The 20,452-nt window shown below is 32.5% G+C and overlaps 1 protein-coding gene across 1 annotated transcript; it reads right to left on the reverse strand.

The window, feature by feature from the left end:
- Nucleotides 1–4,402: 4,402 nt before the first annotated feature.
- LOC106451640 lies at nucleotides 4,403–10,087 on the reverse strand. Its single transcript, XM_013893591.3, has 24 exons — nucleotides 9,620–10,087; nucleotides 9,445–9,516; nucleotides 9,321–9,364; nucleotides 9,129–9,240; nucleotides 8,972–9,043; nucleotides 8,801–8,863; nucleotides 8,614–8,691; nucleotides 8,424–8,516; nucleotides 8,181–8,300; nucleotides 7,988–8,071; nucleotides 7,629–7,832; nucleotides 7,475–7,522; nucleotides 7,074–7,304; nucleotides 6,886–6,992; nucleotides 6,458–6,702; nucleotides 6,285–6,353; nucleotides 6,128–6,192; nucleotides 5,850–6,019; nucleotides 5,661–5,739; nucleotides 5,320–5,563; nucleotides 5,201–5,246; nucleotides 4,947–5,055; nucleotides 4,791–4,853; nucleotides 4,403–4,633 (listed from the first exon to the last, which is right to left on the reverse strand). Exons 1-24 carry the CDS (start codon nucleotides 9,944–9,946, stop codon nucleotides 4,553–4,555), a joined length of 2,826 nt encoding a protein of 941 aa, XP_013749045.2. The 5' UTR covers nucleotides 9,947–10,087; the 3' UTR covers nucleotides 4,403–4,552.
- Between the last annotated feature and the right edge of the window lie 10,365 nt (nucleotides 10,088–20,452).

Consider the following 20,452-nt stretch of genomic DNA (forward strand, 5'->3'; position numbering starts at 1 on the left):
AAAATGTAATTTTAGTAACAATATATTCCATAAATAATCCTAACTTATAGGTAGATACATTTTTAAAATTAATTTGAGAACATTCTATTACATAGCTTATTGTGAAAGCTAAATATTTTGGTAAAGTCTAGCATTTTACTTATCTTTTGTGTTTTCTCGATTCAAATAACATCTTTTTGAGATCATTTCTCTGTTTAATTCATTAAATACTCACTAAATATTTTAGATGTCAGAGAAACGAAATTAATTGACAAGATATTTTCTCTCTTAAAATCATGCATTTAAAACTTAATATTTATGGTGAGACTTGTCAACCAAAATTCTGGTGCAATCTATTCACGAGATTTTCTCATTTAGCTTTATTAACAAGATATTCCAAAAATAATATTACCTTATAAGTATAAGATTTATTGAGAATTTATTAAAGAATATTCTACTTTTTAGCTTATCATGTTTTTATCAAAAAAAAAACGTCAGTAGATCAAATTAATTTTTACATGTTCTTTCAGGCTTGAGTTTATCAGAAGATCAAATTAAGACTTTATCTTTGGCGGAGATTGAATCAATCATGCGTTTGAACGGAAGCTCATTTACATTGTTTAAGTTTTGAAACGTGTTATCAATAGTATACTCTTCTATTGGTTAAGATGTGGCTTTTGTTAGATTTTCTATTAATTAATTTTTTTTGTTTTACTTTTGTGGAATTCGCGATATTGTAATGTTGTAAATCAATAATAAAGAAATTTTTCTCACTATTAATAGGTGAGAGAGAGAGGGAGGGAGAGAGAGGGAGAGGGAGGGAGAGGGAGGAGGGAGGAGGAGAGGGGAGAGAGAGTGGGAGAGAGGGAGAGAGAGGAGAGAGGGAGAGAGAGGGAGAGAGGGAGAGAGAGAGAGATTAGTGTTTACGGTATATCCAAAAGTTTTGAGTTTATTGTTTATGATTTATCCGGTAAAGCCAAAGGGTTAGAGTATACTTAAGGATTTAAGGTTTACCAAGAGTTTAGAGTTTAAAAATTAATGAATGTAATTTGTATATATTACAATAAAAAATAAAAACTAACAGCAAAGTAGATTTCATTATATCTTGAATTAAATAATGTTAAGAAGATTTATAGTTTTCAACCACAAATAATGAATCATAACTATGTGATTATTATACATATAATATATATTATGCATATACATGTCATTGTATGTAAAAATTAACTAACCATGTAAAATTAAACTAATCATAATATTAATATCTGCATATGCGATAAAATATCCGCATATGCGATACAATATCCGCAGTCACTCCATAGAGAGCTGGATATTTAATCGCCGAGTTAATAGTTTTGATAAGCTGACAGAGTCTGATTCGAAAATCACCGACTGCAATTCGTATCTTCTCTCTGCTCAATCCATTTCTAACATTATTTATTCCATATTTATTACATATTTTGAACTTTTTATTCCATATTTTGAATTTTTTATGTCCTTAATTACATTCTGAAATGGTAAAAGAGGGTTTCAATGGGAATGTAGTGATAATATAAAATATGTTACCTCTGAAACTATACACTATTTATTCCAGATTTTGAAAATAAAATATCTTCTTAAACATACAAATTATTTTGGAACGTTGCAATTATACGTACACACAATAAATACCCCTTGATACTGAAGTTACTTTGTTCCATCTCGTCCATGTAAAATATTGAGTACCAACATTTTTTTGTACCTGATGCTTTCTCCCAAGGACGGTGGTATTATGATATAAAATTCGTTACTTATAAAACTATGTACTACTTAGTTAATAATTTGAATATGTTTATGTCTGCACCCTGTGCAGGCCGGCCACCTAGTATCTAATTACACAAAGAATCAAGGTTATACGAAGGGATGACATCTAAGGAATCTAAAGAAGTAACTAAACGTATGTAGAAACAAAACAAGTGATATAGACTGAATAAATTATACACTGAGTCTGAGAGGCATCGATCCTTTGGAAGAGTAAAGTTAACATTATATTCTGCCTAACGAAACATAAATAAGCAAAATCCAAATTATAGATAGGTATGATGTATCAATGGCAAAGCCTACCACTACCATATGAAGTCGTAATACAATAATGTAGAATGTCCACATGAATACATTCCAGGTTAACAGAAGTACATTATTGTTTTTCACATTATTCAAACTTTTGTTTTCAATATAGCACACAACGAAATCAAATTTACAACACTCTTATTTAATACACTTGGGAATGATATCCCTTATATATTAATTGAGGAACATTTCAAAAGATATAACCTCAATTTTGTATTAATTAAAAGAGGCCCCAATGCATAGGTGGCACTCAATTAGGTAGTCAATTACATTCAATTGAAAAATAAGTAGGTCCACATTCGATTTTTATATGTTGTTAGATATATAAGTTGGTCAAACTATATGATATAAAGATATGATATGATATTTTCTTTCCTTAAATAAAACCTACGGAATTACCATAAATGACTAATATATATATGACAATTAATGAGTTTAATAATAAAGATTTGATAACAATGTATATCTCCTCCATCATTTTTTGTTTAATTTTATATTATTAAAATAAATTAAACAATCAAATTAGCTATAAAAATAAAATTTAGATTTTTTCGTATATGTTATATTTTGAATTTTTAAAAACGACAATAAATGACTAAAACTATTAAAATTATTATGTTAAAAATTAATGATCAATGGTTTAACATTTTTATTATAAGAAGATACACATGATTTTAAAACCATATGAGTAAAAAATATCATTTAATAATAAAATAAATAAATAAATATATATATATATATATTAAACACTATATACCATAAGATTACATAAATATTTTAATATTAAAACTTTCAATGAATTTTCAAGAACATTTATAAATTATAAACTTATTAAAGATTTCAGATTAAAAATTGAAAATTTTGTTATCGATGATTTAAATATTTTGTTATAAAACGATATGAACGATCATAGAACCGTATGATTATAAATTCTTATTTAATAAATAACTATACAAAATATACTATTCCTAGAAAATAGGTTGGTCTATCTTAACTTATATTACACTTTTTATTAAACTAACTATCGAATTGATAAATAACGTACCAAAAAATATTTTGCACTTTCCTTAAATAAAAGCTACGAAATTACCTAATATGATTAACATATATGTGAAAATTAATTATAATGAATAATAAATATTTGATAACAATTTTTGTATCTTAGTTCTTTTTTAATTTTATATTATTAAAATATATTTAAAAATCATATTAAATATATAATAAAAACATTTATAATTTTTCTTATATGTTATATTTTGAATTTTTCAAAACGTCTATAAATTATTAGAAATTTGAAGATCTCCACTCTGAAAATTTTGTGATCAATAGATTTTTTTTTTGTCATAATAAGTTACAAATGATCATAAAATTGTATTAATATGAACTTTTATTTAATATTATAAGAAGATACACATTATTTTAAAACCATATGAGTAAAAAATATCATTTAATAATAAAACATATATATTTATATATATATATATATAGATTATACTATATACCATAAGATTACATAAATATTTTAATATTAAAACTTTCAATGAATTTTTAAAAACATTTATAAATTATAAACTTATTAAAGATTTCACATTGAAAATTTTGTTATCGATGATTTAAATATTCAGTTATAAAATGATATGAATGATCATAGAACTGTATGATTATAAATTCTCATTTAATAAATGACTATATAAAATATACTATTCTTAGAAAAATAGGTTGGTCCATCTTGACTTACATTATATTTTTTATTAAACTAACTATCGAATTGATAAATAATCTACCAAAATTGTTTTTGCACTTTCCTTAATTAGAATCTACGAAATTACCTAATATGATTAAAGTATATATGAAAATTAATTATTATGAATAATAAGTATTTGATAACAATTTTGGTATCTTAGTTCTTTTTTTTTTAATTTTATATTATTGAAAGATATTAAAAAATCACATTAAATATATAATAAAAACATTTATATTTTTTCTTATATGTTATATTTGAATTTTTCAAAACGTCTATATATTATTAGAAATTTGAATATTCCACTATGAAAATTTTGTGATCAATAGATTATTTTTTTGTTATAATAAGTTACAAATGATCATAAAATATAACGCATATGAATTTTTATTTAATAAATATTCAAACTAAATAATATATATATATATATATATATAAACACTAATGATTTAAAGCAACAAGATTGGCTGATTAATTTAGTCGTCCAGTTGAAATCTTTTGTGAAGGACTAAAGTCAAAGTAAATATGAATTTAGTATAGTAGTTATATTTTACTAACCAAATACCGAAAAAACCGAACCGAACCAAAACCAACCCGATATCCGGATTGAACACCCGTAATCCAAATGATGCCAAACTATTGTTTCATTCTCCAAAATATAATAAAAATAATAACTTAATTCCGCGCAAGGCGCGGATCTTATCCTAGTATACAGAAAAAGGCTTACTTGACTCTTTGAGCAGCAAGATTGAGCAGTGTGCGAAAGAATTGAGGAGGGTACATTGGCGGCTGCTCTGCTAATGCCTGGATTTGTTTCCAATCCCATTAAAAAAAGAGAAAAGAATGTGTTTATCAGTTCAATGTCTCGTGAGCGTTTCACACGTTTTTCAATTTTGTAGATATATTTTCTAAAACAAATAGAAACCGAACTGACTGTAGGATGGATAACAAAAAGTGTCACCTGTTGGATTAAAACAGTGGAAGGAGTCATTCCGGGAACTGTATTCACCTCTATTGCCATAACCTGCATAACGTCCTTGTTAGTGCCCTGTCAAAAAGATGAAGGTTACAATTTATGTAGAATAATGCAAAAGTAGTTCGCCGGGTCGGATCATACGTCTCCTGTTTCAACGTGCACGAAAGCATCAATACGTGAAAACCCTTCTAACCCGAGAGTTTTCGCAATCAGCTCAATTCCTCGTTTGCATCTCTCTAATGCTTCCTTACTGAAATCACATATATATAAACCATGTATCATTTTTCTATACAGTAAAATGCTATCTTCAATGTTCATATGTTTTCTCAATCTACTCCATGTCTTAATAAGATCACAAAAGAATTTCTAGACAAAACCGGAGTGTGTAGACAAACCTCATGATCGTTGTTGGAGGTGGAGTGAGATTTATGCCAGTGCCGCCTATTATAAAGACTAGTTAACACTCTCATGATTTTTATAGAGAAGAAGAGAAAAAATAAGTGGGAGTACATACCTTGGAACTTCTCCTCTAGTGACAATATATCGCCACTTTCCTTGACAGTAAGACTAGGACTAAGCGAACGCATTGACCCATGCTTACCTATTACGCCCACGGTTATCTCTACCCACCGCCTACTACCTTTCCATGATAGCTTCTCACTGGATTTAGATGAAACTATGACTTCATCTGTCTCAATAAATGGTTCAAAAATCAAGAGCTCTGGGGTAGGATTTGGCATCTCAATCATTCCATGTGTCTACACACAAGTAAAGATAGGGAACTGCATTAGTCCTACTTTGTTCAGTGCAAGTCTCAAAGTTATACTAATAGAATGACTATTTGTATATTCTTACCTTAGAAAAGGAGTTTGCTTGAATCCTTGGTAGACAGTCTCTTAAAGCTTGTACATATACCGCAAGGTCTTCAGAGGAACTACAGAACAAAAAAAAACTAAAGGTATAAAGACAAAAAAAAAAAAAAAGTTTACGCATGGTTAAAGACTTTTAAATACTAGTTTTACCACTTTTAAATACTAGTTTTACCATAATCTTGCAACACCAGTGGAGCAACCATCCCTTGCCGGTTTAACACATAGTGTCAGACACTTAAACTTGGTGATCAATTCATCCCAAATGGCAGGGATGCTCTCATGGATTATATCATCCGTTCTCTTCACTTCATTGCTTATTGTTTGAACTCCAAACTCTGAAAGCTATTTATTACATGAAAAAACACACACATACAACAAAATAAAATCATTTGTTACTATATTAGTCACATTTTTTCAATATAGAAAGAATATATCGGATGGTTAGCATACATGACTAAGAGCCTTAGATGCCATAGCCTTGTCCATGCAAATCCTTGAAGCATGTACTCCTGAACCTTTTATATTAGAACGGGAAAAGTAAATCAATATATAGGGTGAACATATGACATGTGAAGAATCAAAGACTGCATCATAAGTTGCAACGAACCTGTGTAAGGCACTTCTTCATCCTCCAATAAAGCCTGCATCGTACCATCTTCTCCAATTCCTCCATGCGCTAGGATTCCAAAATAAATAAAACCACAAAAACACTTCATATAACGACTAAGTGCGAGTTGCATAGAGATAGGAAAACATAGCTCCCTCGGTTATAAGACCGACCTGAAAGGAACACGATCGCTTCAGATTCCTTGGCAAGCTTGACCCAATCTTTCAACGAGAATCTCATGGGCACTTCGTCTGTTATATCAAACCCTGCAAACCAGCTTTGATTCTTCAAAGCATCCATAATTTCCTCCTTCACTTGCTGCTGCAGAAGAGACGTAAAACGAGCCCGATCAGGGTCAATAGCTTCCATGCAAGCTGCAAGAACTTCCTCAACAGTGTGCCTTAGCACAACGGAGTAGCTGACAAGAAAGAAAACCACTTATAACTTTAAACTGAAAAAAAAAACTAAAATACTTGTATACATGCATGTGAAATGCCATGTTTTTTTTCTTCCAGTACAAGCTTGGTCTTGTTGGGCATCCATACTGCTTTTGTAAATCTTATTTGTACATGGATTAGTTGATACCAAAATATATACTTACGGTAATAACCAAACTTCTCTATTGTCCAAATCTGATTCTGTTTTGTCCGGAAATGGGCCCATTGAGTTGCTAAGTGATGAAGATAGCAAGCAAGGAGTTACCTTGAGCTGCAAACAACAAGATTACTTGAGTCATGGTAATGATGTTGCACATTAAACGACATAATGCTCATTTTATTTTCAGCTTACATCTCCAAATCTTTGCAAATTCATCCATATATTTGTTCCGCTGATGACTGAGACCTGCCGCTCTGAAGTGTCTCCTCCAAATAAGACAAACACTTTCTGGACGTCCCCGGGGGTTTCCATGGTTGTTGAACCTTGGCTAGACTCATCATAATTATACCAAGAAAGCTTGGGATACCTTGAGCTAGCACGGTAGATTATTGTTCGTAAAATGTTTGAATGAGAAAATCCAACCTGAACGTAAAGAGTAACAAGACAGGAACGTTCATGTAATTTTGCATCAACGCAACTTTACTTTAGGAGGGAACAAAGTACAAGAACGACAAGTTTAACGGAGTAGAGGCAGCAAGAATCACTAAAACATAACACATGAAATGTTACAATATATATATATATTTGATTACCTTAGAAGCCTGCTGGAAGAACAAGCTAGTTTGTTCCATGCCACTTATCTGTTAAAGCAGTTGAGAAATCCATCCGAGTGTTACTTCTAAGAACAACATGGCAGCTCCTGTTATATTCTCAAGGCAAAAAAAAAAAAATTTGCAATATGCTGACCAGGTTGATGTCTGTGAATATAATATCCCCTGATCTTGTAAGCGTTTGACTTGCATATGATGCTAAATTTGAAGTGGGAGTCAAATACCATCCATCAAAGCGAGCAAAATCGCGTAGACTTAGCTTTTTGAATAGAAGAGATGCCTCTTCACGTATGCTTTTGATAACATGGATAGGAAACCGGGGAGGAGTATGATAGGTGACCTGTTTTTTTAAAAAAATAAAGACATTGTAAGGGTGCACCAAGCTGCTAACATTTGAAAGTCATGACAAATAACGGCTAATAAAATGAAAGGCCCAGCATTTAGCTTTTTTTATATTTCTGATAAAAATTGCAAGAATCATGTTACTTTGATTACCTGTTGTGTCGGCAGATACTTCCTCCGGTAGTCGAAGATGGCGTTTTCTTTCGTATCACCACTGCCGTGGAACTTAAGTTCTACCTGATCCACATAGGCATTTCGATTAGTAAGAGTTGATAGTAATATAGAGCCATCCTATTCACTGAGCCCCCAAGTTTTAGACACAAGAAGTGAGAATGTGTGATAATACCTCAGAAGGTAACAGCACAACAGGATGGCAATCAGAGGCAGAACAGACATCCAAGACGATGGCAGTAAACTCATATGCATTTTCAATAAACGCCTCAACAACTACCCTTTTGTCAATTCCCTGAGACAACAAAGGGAAAACAAACAAACCATTGCCTGTAAGGAAATATTTTTTTTTCTATTTTCGGAAAGAGAGTTTTCTTTGTTCCTACTCGAATTGTCCAAGCTTCAAAAGAAAGGATACCTCTAGAATAAGTTCAGTAGCCTTCTTAATTGAATCTTTTACGCCAAAAGCAACCTTGACACCAATGCTAGATCCTGAGTTAGCTGGTTTTACCTGTAACAAAATGAAGTGATCAAAAAGAGACATTAAAAAAAAAGAAGGAAAATGAACATTTTCTACAAGCCGGCCGAAAAAATTGCCGGATGCTTACCACGACTTTTCCAACCTCGAGGTCCAGCTGATTATCCGTAAACCATTGCGCTATTTCACTTTCGTCTACTTCAGTTCCCTGAGTGAACTTCTTATGTTAATACTTAATATGAGAAGGATATCACCACGTACGCATAGAATTTTCCAAAGTAGAACCTGATAGACGTGTTTTGAAGCCAATATATTACCTGAACCAAGTAGTTCGGTACTGACATGAACCCATGCTCCTTGAGCGCCAAAGAGGCTTCATACTGTAATTAGTTCACACAATTTAATCACAACATTAAAGAACAAGGCTAAGTAATTTAAATATACAATTTAATCTGAAACTCGTTCATCAATACACTCATATTCTTTACCTTGTCAAAGGCTCGGCGACAGTCTACGGATCCGGTACCGACAAATGGAATGTTATGACTCTCCAACAGCTCCTGCTTAGCCATTGATCAAAATGTTATCTAAGGTTCTAATATAGAAAATAAAATTTATGAGGACCCCCAAAACAAAACAACAAACCTGAATGCCACCATCTTCACCGAACCGACCATGAATTACTGGGAAGACAATGTCAACAGCTGAAACAAGATGCTCGGCCAATTCTGATAACGAAGCAAATGCTTGTGCAAGACTACAACCATGAAAATAAAAAAAAACAACAACAAAGTCACTTCACGAACGAGTTTGTAATATTATTACGTATGCCTTCACCTCTCAAGCTTGAAATCAAAATCTGCCGGAGTATTTGAGTACACCTGCAAGTTTTCAGCAAACAAAATCATTCCCATGAAGTGCTTATGGAAAATACTAAATTACAACGTAACTCAAGCAAAACCTGAGCAGAGGATATTGCATAAGCGTTGAGATTAGGATCTATGTAATAGCAGCTGACGCTTATACCATTACCCTGATGAAACAAAACCATCCAACACAAAAATGAAAAAAAAAACAAATATCAAATAAATGATGAGGACAAAAAAAAAAGAGAATAATTAAATGATTTCAAGAACCTGAATATGATCAAGAACTGATCTAACAGAGTTTAAAGAAATCCCACGCTCTGCCGACGGACCTCCGCAAATGAGTCCAACTCTCATATTCCTACTAGTCCTCTTCTCCTCTCCGTCGTCCACCTCTGCTTTAGTGATTGCTACGGTACCATGGAATCTTTTCTTCATCCTCAAAAACCTGCCTGCGACTACTCTCCGGGTCTGATTCAGCTTCAAAGTCGTCGGTGAGGCCGTCACTAGTACTCTTTCAACATCGAGTTCTCCTCCTCCTCCTCTTCTTATGCGGCTACTCACTGACAAGCTGACACCGATGGCCGTGGATGACATCTCGAAAGAGATTTTCTCAAAAAGTTTAATTCTTCCTATACGCTTTTTGTTTAGGTGATTGCTACTCGTGCTGTGATCTGAAAAGACAGTGAACAGTTTTTTGAAAGGAAAGCCCGTCGTTGCATGCGGGAGGCTTGCACGTGCCAGTTAAAAAGTATACTAGTTGCTCATCTTTCAATTATCACTAAACCACTAACCATTATCCACCACTATGCGCTATGCATTCACCATTTATTTATTAATAATAAGAATCCAAAGAATATTTGCGGATGTATAATTAGATATTAGCTACATAGAGCTTACCCACCATTAGTGCCTTCGATTTTGAATCACAACACCGGGGATGCAATAAAGAATCGATCGTCTTTGTCACTCATCTAGAACCGCCGTGCGGGTGATTTTTTAAACGAGTGTTAAATTATTATATTGATAAAAAAATGTTTTACATTAAGTGCATCTGAGACTATGGGTCTGACTGGTTCAAACGCAGCGGTTGCGGTTGCGGACGTTTGCGGTTGCGGGTGGTTGCGGTTTCTAGCGGTTTTAAGAGATTTGTACGACTGGTTCTGCGGTTAGAAATTGGTGCGTTTGCGGGATACTTATGACTGGTTAACTACCAAATACAGCAGCGGTTAAATAATAAATTAACAATATTTATATTTTATATAATTATAAAAATATCAAAAATCATAATATTATAATAAATATGTAAATTATATTTTCAAAGTTATAGTTTTAAAATTTTAAAATTATAGAAAATATTTTTATTTTAAAATTTTATAATATTAATTAAAATATAATAGATATATTTTAGTATTTTCATAATTTTATTTTAAAAAATTTATTTTTATTTTTATTTTTGTATTTATATGGTTTTAAAAAAAAAATTATCCTCCCGCAACCGCCCGCAACCGCAAACGCTAGCTGGAACCAGCTTTTGATTTTAAGAGGTTCGGAGCGGTTTGAAGCGATTTGTAGCGGTTTGTACGATTGTTTCGAAACGCTGTCAACCGCTACCAACCGCAAAAGCTGCGTTTGCGGGTGGTAGCGGAAAAACCAATCAAGCTCTATGTGCAATGGTTTCAAGGTTTAATACATTCCACTTCAGTTTTTATTATTTCATCTCATCTTTTTTTCCACCTCATCTTCTCTTTCTTCCAATAAGAGGATATGAAATAAAATATTTAATTTATAATATGAATATTAGTTGTAAATAACTAAAAGGATATGAAAAAAATCAATTTTTTTTAAAAAGTAACATGTGTGGTCAGTCGGTGGACTCCATTTTATTCTTATTTAACATGTTGAATATTTTCGTTACCCAAATAATACACATCGTCAAATTTTATTTTTCAACACCCTCATTGTAGCGATTTAACAGTTGAATATTTTATTAAACACCCCCATTATAGATGGTCTTAGACCATTGCCATTGTTGAGGTGGAGCCCAAAGAAGTTTTGATTTATAGAATTCCACCAGCTTCAATATGAGTTTCGACATATTTCTCTCAAAGTCTTCTTGTGAGAAAACAAAATCGGCTAGTTTGTCCAAACGTAAATGAGAAAAAAATAGGAAAGTTTGTAAAATAGTGTTTTCGAGCTGGATGATAATTATGTTAGCGGACATTTTCTTTTTTACTTGACATTAATTTTAGCAAATTTCAATTTTCTATTGATGTTTGGTGTACATGATTTGTTAGCTGCTACAAACATGTTGCTGCTAATTGATAGATGGTTAGTACGATAGTAAAAATAATTGTTATTAACTCATAGATGGTTTATTTACTTTGGTAGAAAACATGTCTACCAAAACAGTTATGAAATTCCTAAAATGTAATAAATTCAGTTAGTAAATCTTATCTCTAAATGATATCTAAATTTGATGACATCACCAAAAAAATTCCTCCAAAATACTTTGTTCTTCCATTGATGTTTTCTTCTTCTCAAGGACAAAATATGAACTAAATCAGTATATAAATTCTTTGTTCTTAGTATGCTGCATGTATTTGTAAGTTGAGGTGAATGGACATTGGGCACCAATAATAGATGGAGCTTTGCTGTCGATGAAGAAAAATGTGGAAAACTCATGGCATTGGAACCAAATACTGATATATATTGATGAACTCAAAACAATGATAATATTTATGAAATCAGTGACAAAAATTGCAGTGTGGTGTTAAGCTTTTTGTCTGGCAAGATGATAAAAATGAGTTCCCCTGTTTTTTTTCTTCTGATATACCCTATCGGCAGATCCGGTCAGCTTCGGAGAAACATATTTAATACTATAGAGTGGACTGACTACCACACTGCCTAACCCGAGTTTGAAATACCTTATGACTAATGCCAGGGAATTGACTAATCATCTATTAAAGCCCATCATGTTAAACACTCCGAAGCCCGAGCCTAGATTGCCAAGCAGTGATAATTTATTTCTCAGGAGAAATCAAACCCATTACTGATGTGGATACACACCAATCCCAAAAAAATATTACTAGACTACTACTCCTTAGTTAATTTCCCTTGTTATTAAGTCTTGTAGCTAAGCAAATATGATTGACAAAAAATAATCCTTTTTGTAATGCTTACGGTTTCTAGTAAGCTTGATAGAAGTGACATGCCTTGCAATGTACCAATGCCACGCTACGTCCATATGGACAATATCAATGAATTTGTTTGTTTACATCCCTTATATATTAAAGGAGAAACATTGTAACAAATGTGTTCACATAATAATAGATCCTTGGCATTCTTACATTGATTTGAGAATGAGCAAGCGGACATGTCATGTGTACAGAGCTTTTCAGCCAATTTCTACATAAATGTGTTAACACTATGTACTTTACGTTTTGTTTTTAAATATAAAACCCATATGTAAGGTTCCAATAAAACTCACACTATCCAGATTTTTCGATTCGAATCAAAAATGGATAACGAATCGAAAGTCCCATTATACATATATCATTTTTATTATTTACGGATAGGTTGGGCAAGCTATTCGTAAAGTTTTTATCGATTTGGTATCCGTTTTTATTCGAACCAAAAAAAAAATTTGGATATTCGTAACCCTACGAAGCAAATCAAATACTAAAATACAATATCTGTAAAAATGAAACAAATCACAAATACTAATATTTTTAGGAACGGATATCCTATTCAGTCCGTTATATGCATATATATACATATATTTAAAGAATTATATATATATATATATATAAGTTATATATATATATATTATTTTTATATGATTTTACAATGTTTTTCTGTATTAAATTTATTATATTAGGTATTAGAATTTAAAAAGTTAAGTAATAATTTGTAATGAAATATTATTATTTTATATTATTTTTAGATTTTTCATTTTTTAAAATATTTTATTTACGGATCAAATCAGATATCTGTGAAAATTCTAAAATTTTCCGGATATCTGAGACACCGAATATCCGGGTGGCTATGGATCAGACACTAATACCTTCAAATACCCGGATATTCGATCCGTGTCCACCCCAATTTACGAATACAATTTGATTTTCTTTATATAAAAGAAAGTTCTCTAATGTCAAGGTTTATTTTATTTTTAACTAATTTTATTTTATTTTTTTTATCTTTCTTGTGTTATTTTGAATAAAAATGTCTTATAATATTGATTAACTGTATGTTTATATATTTACCAACCATTTTTATATACTTTACTTAGACATACATGTGGACATTGACGTGAGCACCTATATAACTAAATATTCACCACAATTGAAGTATATAATTTTCTTGGAATTTGTTTCAAATACTTATTTCACTATCGACCAAATTGTAGTGAAATGATTTGTCTTAATAATTTTATTTTCCTTTTCTTTAGCTTTTATATGTTTATAAACTATAATATGAAACCATTGGTTCGACATCATGGCTATATAAAATTCATATAACCTGAAATTAAACAAATAATAATAATTTTTGGGGTATCACCGGAAAAACCAAAATATCAACAATCTGAACTGAACAAACCAAAATAAATATTGATTTAGAATCATAGCTATATTTTAGGAGATTTAAAACAAAAAACAACCTAAAACCGAACCGATATCTAGATTAAACAGATTTAATGTCTCCTTATTAAAAAATAACAAAGCTAATAATCACATCTCCCGCAAGGCGCGGTTTATTACCTAATAATTAAATTATAAAATTTGCAAAGGAAATTGTTTTGTAAGTCCCCAGCCACTAAAGTTTGTAAAGTAATTTTTTATTTTCCAAACAATCCTTACAATGGGTTGAAATTATTCAACACCTTAATCTACACTTTTAACACTCCATATCATCTTTCACCTATTAATTCAATATTCATTTAGTTTTTACACGTTAAATAATTTCATTTAACAAAATTTAACACTCTACTCACCATTTTTATCTCATATTTTTCTTCTTTTATAATTGTATTTTATGAGCAAAAAAAATGAAAACATATCTAAAAACCATAATAACTAAAAAGTAAATAAATTTTAAATATCTTTTTAACATAAAATATTTTTGATCAACTTGAAATAATCTTTTTTATTAAAAAATATTGAAAATATTGTAGGAAATAACTGATTTTTCCTATATCCAAATCGAATGAACCAAATCTTTGTTTGTAGACCACAAAAATTTATAAATTCTGATATAATTTTTTTTAAGAAATATTATTTGATACAAGATAATTGATCTAAAAGATTTTTTTTAACAACATTTCATCACTGAAAAATCCCCAACAGACCAAGAACATAAAAGCAAAGCATATAACAAGATAACAAACCAAAAAGATAAGAAAAGACTGACAATGTTTCAAAGAGGATGAGAGTCGAGGAAGCAAAATATCAAAGACTAATGATAAGCAAATGAGGGGCATCAAGACGTTAATACACATAAGTTTACGTCAAGAATCTTATATAAACTAATACCATACGACAGTAAGATATCATTCATACAGGACATAGAAGACACAACTTCTCAAAAAATGCCAACAACATAATTTAACCAAATAAGAAAAATCAATCACATACAAACAATACGATCGACAAAACCAAATTTTACTGTAATATAGTTTCCTACAATTTATACCAAAAAAAAACTCAACGTTCACTGCATGTGATAGTATGATTTTCTAATCAAACTTTCATAACTCAAACATGGCTACTCTAAAAAGAAAAATATATCGAGTCATATTCATATGAACAAAATTAAATATTGATATTGGCGAGTTATATGACTACTGTTTTTCCATAAAGAATCACATGCGTAAGAAACATGTCTAGCAAGAAAAAAAATCATTTGGACTTATGAATCAAGTATAAATGGTATCAACACAAACACATGAAAAAGATAGGTATATAAGATTAAAGAAAAATACATGGTATGGAGTAACAGGAATAACAACATCTAAGTATGGCTGAATGGCAACTAACCTCGAGTCACTTAAAAACAATACTTCCTACTTTCACCAACTCAGATCTGCAAACAAAAAATGTAGTATAGCAAGTAAAACTTAAACATAGCAATCAAACCAACAAATGATACAACTAGAAGCATATGAAACATAGACATATTGTACAACATATGCCAACAAAAACAATTAATCCTGTAAAAAGTACCTGATTATGCATTATAAACACAATATCTAAGAGTATCACCCAAGAGCCATGAAATATATTAAAAACTTAAGCTGAAACATGTTGACTTAGGTTAGAATTTTCATACCTTTATATACAATATAACAATATACTAAAACACTTCAAAAGAAAAAAGTTAGAATTTTCATACCTTTATATACAATATAAGAATTACAAAGTGATGCAGTGCAACGGTCATCATAGCTTTTATAAGCACTCAACAATAAATTTTCTTATGAGATACAATTATGTACCAAAGAAGAGTACGAAGTTCAAGAGATCGATTCAACATAGAGAAACAAACACTAAGGTAGAATCTAAATAAAGATTTGGGAAAAACAGAGATGCATAAACTTACTTTAAAGGTACTTAACATTAACTCAAGCAACATGGATATCAAGTTTTTGCAAATTGATTAACACATTAGTAATACATACGTAGTTTCTTATGAAACTGAAGGCAAAAGACATATGCACATCTATTGAAGACCAATTACGATTCCAGAAATAGAACTCAGAGAAGAAGAAAGAACAAACCCAAAATATTAAAAAGTGGAAAGAAAATAACCTGAAACTCTTGGCGTGATCTTTGAAACCCGGAGGAGAACTACATGCAAAGAAAGATAGAAAGGTGGAGTTAGACGACATCGTAAGCTTGTTCAATTGAAAAAAGAACGTGAAATTCTTGTGTTGAGTTCGTTCACTGCCTCTCGATAGTGAGTAAACATAATGAAACTGTACTACTGAGGTAAACCTACACAAACAAAAACAGATTAAGCTTAAGAATCAAATGTATCTCTAAACTTGATCAACAAATACAACATCATGTACAGACAATTAGAAACACACATACCTGAAACAGACGAAGGAAAAATAGTTACCTCATCTCTTTAATACACTTGGAAGCGGGGGAAGATTGTGTTGATGACAAGGAACAAAGGCAACCCAGCCTCATTTCATTCTAGAAACTCGGTCGTTCTTTTTGTTTGAGCATTTTCATTAGATTTGGACTGAGGCATTTGTGTTCAACTTAAGTGACCAAACACCCGAGTAGCCCAAAGAGGTGAGACAACCTCATCATCTGCATCCTTTAATCTCTTGGCTTTCATTTAGCTTGAGTGGCTAGGAGCTCAAGCAATAATTTTCAGAGGCATTTGTGTTTAACTCAGGCATTCTAGCATCAAGGAACTTTCGTCTGGCTTTAAATTTCACTTGAGTGACTCTCAAGCAATTCAGGAGGCCTTTTACTCAGGTAACTCTGAAGGATACTAAGTAGCCAAAAGGGACAGCCTCATTTGCAGTGACACAGAGGTAATTAAGATTAACTCATTACGAGGCATTTGGTTAGAGCTCGGGTGACTAGGTTATGCAGGGACATTCTAACGCATGACAAGACTACTTGTGTTCTGTCTTGTCATCAGGGACATTTTTAGAGAGGTAATTAACATTACCTCGTTACCATGCAGATTCTCGATTCTACCGCAGGACAAGCTCACGTATGTTTTGTGATCAGAGACATCTCGTAGAGGTAATTAAGATTACCTCGTTACCATGCATTTGTTTAATAGCTCTGGTGACTATGAAACCGAGTTATGCAGGGACATTCTCGACTTTACCACAGGCCAAGCTCACTTATGTTCTGTTATCAGGAACATTTCAGAAAGGTAATTAAGATTACCTTGTTACCGAGGCATTTGTTAATAGCTCGGGTGACTTGGAAAACCGACTTATTCAGTGACAAGCCCGTTTGTGGTATAGCAGCATCAGGGACATTCTTGATTCTATTGTGGCTAAGAAACCACGGGACAAGCTCTTTGTTAAATCGCTGAGGATGTTTCAGAAAGGTAATTAAGATTACCTTGTTTCTAAGCATTTTGATTATAGTTTTGAGACTAGTAAACGAGCTATATGAACAGGCGGGACAACCTCATTTTCGTTTTGGCATCATCAACATTAAATAGAAGAGGTAATTAAGATTACCTCCCTACGAGGCATTTGTTTATGGGACAAGCTAAGCTCTTTTGTGGTATAACAGCATCAGGGACATTCACGATTGTACTGTGACTAGGAAACAGCAGGACAAGCTCTGTGTTCTATCATCATGAACATTTCAGAAAGGTAATTAAGATTACGTTGTTTCATAGCATTTGGCTCTGAGACTATGAAACGATCTATATAAACATGCATGGCAACCTTATCTGTGTTTCTGGTATCAGGGACATTATAGAGAGGTAATTAAGATTACCTCGTCACAAGGCATTTGTTAATAGCTCGGTCGCTCGTTTCTTTTAATAGCATCAGGGACATTCTCGTTTCTACTGTGACCAGGGACATTCTCGTTTGTATTCTACCATCAGAGACTTTCGTTTGGCTTTAATGAGATGGGACATCCTCATTTGTATTCTACCATCAGAGACTTCTGTTTTTGGCTTTACATTTCACTTGAGTGACTAGGATCTCAAGCAACTCCAAAAGCATTTAACTCAGGTAACCCACAAGGATAGAGCCTCATTCGCAATCTAGCATTAGTGACATCGTAGGGACGTTTCACAAAAGGTAATTACAATTACCTTGTTTCATAGCTTTTTGATTCTACGACTATGAAACGAGTTTTATAAACATATGGGACAACCTCATCTGTGTTCTGGCATCAGGGATAGTTTAGAGAGGTAACTGAAATTTTTCGCTACCAAGCATTTTTTAATAGCTCGGTTGACTAGAAAATGCATTTTTTCATAGGACCGTGTGACACTTCAAAGATGTAATTAAAATTACCTACAGTACGAGGCATTTGTTACTAGGAGACAAGCTCTGTGTTCTATCATCAGGGACATTTTAGAATGGTAATTAAGATTACCTTGTTTCAGAGCATTTTGATTATAGCTTTGAGACTAGTAAACCGTGGACAAGGAACAGAGGCAACCCAGCCTCATTTCATTCTATAAACTCGGTCGTTCTTTACGCTTTTCTTTTAGTTTGAGCCTTTTCATTAGATTTGGGCAGAGGCATTTATGTTCAACTTAGAGTGACCAGACACCCGAGTAGTCCAAAGAGGTGAGACAACCTCATCATTTGTATCCTCTAATCTCTTGGCTTTCATTTAGCTTGAGTGGCTAAGATCGCAAGCAACAATTTCCAGAGGCATTTGTGTGTTTAATGAGGTGTGGCGGCCTTATTAGCAGCATTCTAGCATCAAGGGACTTTCGTCTGGCTTTAAATTTCACTTGAGTGACTAGGATCTCAAGCAATTCTGAAGGCCTTTTACTCAGGTAACTCTGAAGGATACTAAGTAGCCAAAAGGGACAGCCTCATTTGCAATTTAGCATCAGTGACATAGTAGGGACATTTATCTTTACGAGGCATTTGGTTAGAGCTCGGGTGACTAGGAAACCGAGTTATGCAGGGACATTCTCGACTCCACCACATGCCAAGCTCACTTATGTTCTATCATCAGGAACATTTCAAAGATTACCTCGTTACGAGGCATTTGTTAACATCTCGGTGGTGACTAGGAAAACCGACTTCTTCAGGGACAAGCTCGTGTTTGTGTTACAGAGTATCAGGGACATTCTCGATTCTACTGTGACTAAAAAACCGCGGGACAAGCTCGCTCTTTGTTTTATCATCAGGGACATTTCGGAAAGGTAATTAAGATTACCTTGTTTCAGAGCATTTTTAACAAGCGGGGCAAACTCATCTGCTTTATGGCATCAGGGACATTTTAGAGAGAGGTAATTAAGATTACCTCATTTGTTTATAGCTCGGGTGACTAGAAAAACCGACTTTATTCAGGGACAAGCTCTTAGTGTTTTTAGCATTAGGGACACTCACGATTCTACTGTGAGTAAGAAACCGCTTATGACAAGCTCTTAGTGTTCTATCATCAGGGACATTTCAGAAAGGTAATTAAGATTACCTCTTAATGTGACATTTGTTTTATATCCCACTTATCCAGGGACAATCTCATTAGTGTTTACATTCTCCATTCTACTATGACTTGGAAACTGCGGGACAAACTCTGTGTTCTGCTGTCATCAGAGACACTTTAAAGAGGTAATTAATATTACCTGTAATACGAGGCATTTGTTTACAGGTAAACTGTGTTCTATATCATCAGGGACTAGAAACCGTGGGACTAGCTCTGTGTTATATATCATCAGGGACATTTTAGAAAGGTAATTAAGATTACCTTGGTTCATAGCATTTTCATTACAGCTCTGAGACTATGAAACAAGTAGCAGGACAACTTCATCTGTTTTGTGGCATCAGGGACATTTTAGAGAGGTAATTAAGATTACCTCGTTATGAGTCATTTTGTTATATAGCTCGGGCAACTAGGAAACCATGGGACAATCTCACTCACATAATGGCATCAGGGACACTCTAGAGAGGTAATTAAGATTACCTCGTTTATAGTATAGATCGGATAAAGGAAAACTACATGCTAAAGAAAACAAAGAAAAAAAGAAACGAGTAAAGACTAGAGTTAATAAAGATAAAGGAAAGACATATAACGAATACAGCTTAACTATTAACAGGTGAATAACTAGAAAGACAAAAGCTATAATATGAACTACTTGTTTTCAGGCATTACTACTTATAATAAACCGGTTATTATTGTTTTTTTAAGGTCAAAGAAAGAGGAAGTACCTGGGAAAAAAAGTGCCGTCAATGAATGGTTTGATACAACAGAAACTGACAAAGCAAAAGCCCTGTAATGATCACCAATCAACCTCACATAAGCGTTATTTCATATAAAACAACAGAATGTCCTCAACTAGTAATAGAACAAAGGGCTAAAAGGTGATAGATCCAAGCTTTTACGACTATACAATGAAAATATGTATTGTACACAACCCATGAAT

The sequence above is a fragment of the Brassica napus genome, chromosome A1 (genome assembly GCF_020379485.1).
Source record: "Brassica napus cultivar Da-Ae chromosome A1, Da-Ae, whole genome shotgun sequence".
In the NCBI taxonomy this organism is placed as follows: domain Eukaryota; kingdom Viridiplantae; phylum Streptophyta; class Magnoliopsida; order Brassicales; family Brassicaceae; genus Brassica; species Brassica napus.

What these genes read in the sequence shown, in the direction of transcription:
- LOC106451640 (XM_013893591.3), bottom strand. Translation starts at nt 9,946, where the DNA reads ATGTCATCCACGGCCATCGGTGTCAGCTTGTCAGTGAGTAGCCGCATA. An exon ending in TACCGAACTACTTGGTTCAG is followed by an intron (nt 8,692 to 8,800) that starts GTAATATATTGG and finishes AAGTTCACTCAG; the next exon opens with GGAACTGAAGTAGACGAAAG. An exon ending in CCACTGTTTTAATCCAACAG is followed by an intron (nt 4,634 to 4,790) that starts GTGACACTTTTT and finishes AAACAAATCCAG; the next exon opens with GCATTAGCAGAGCAGCCGCC.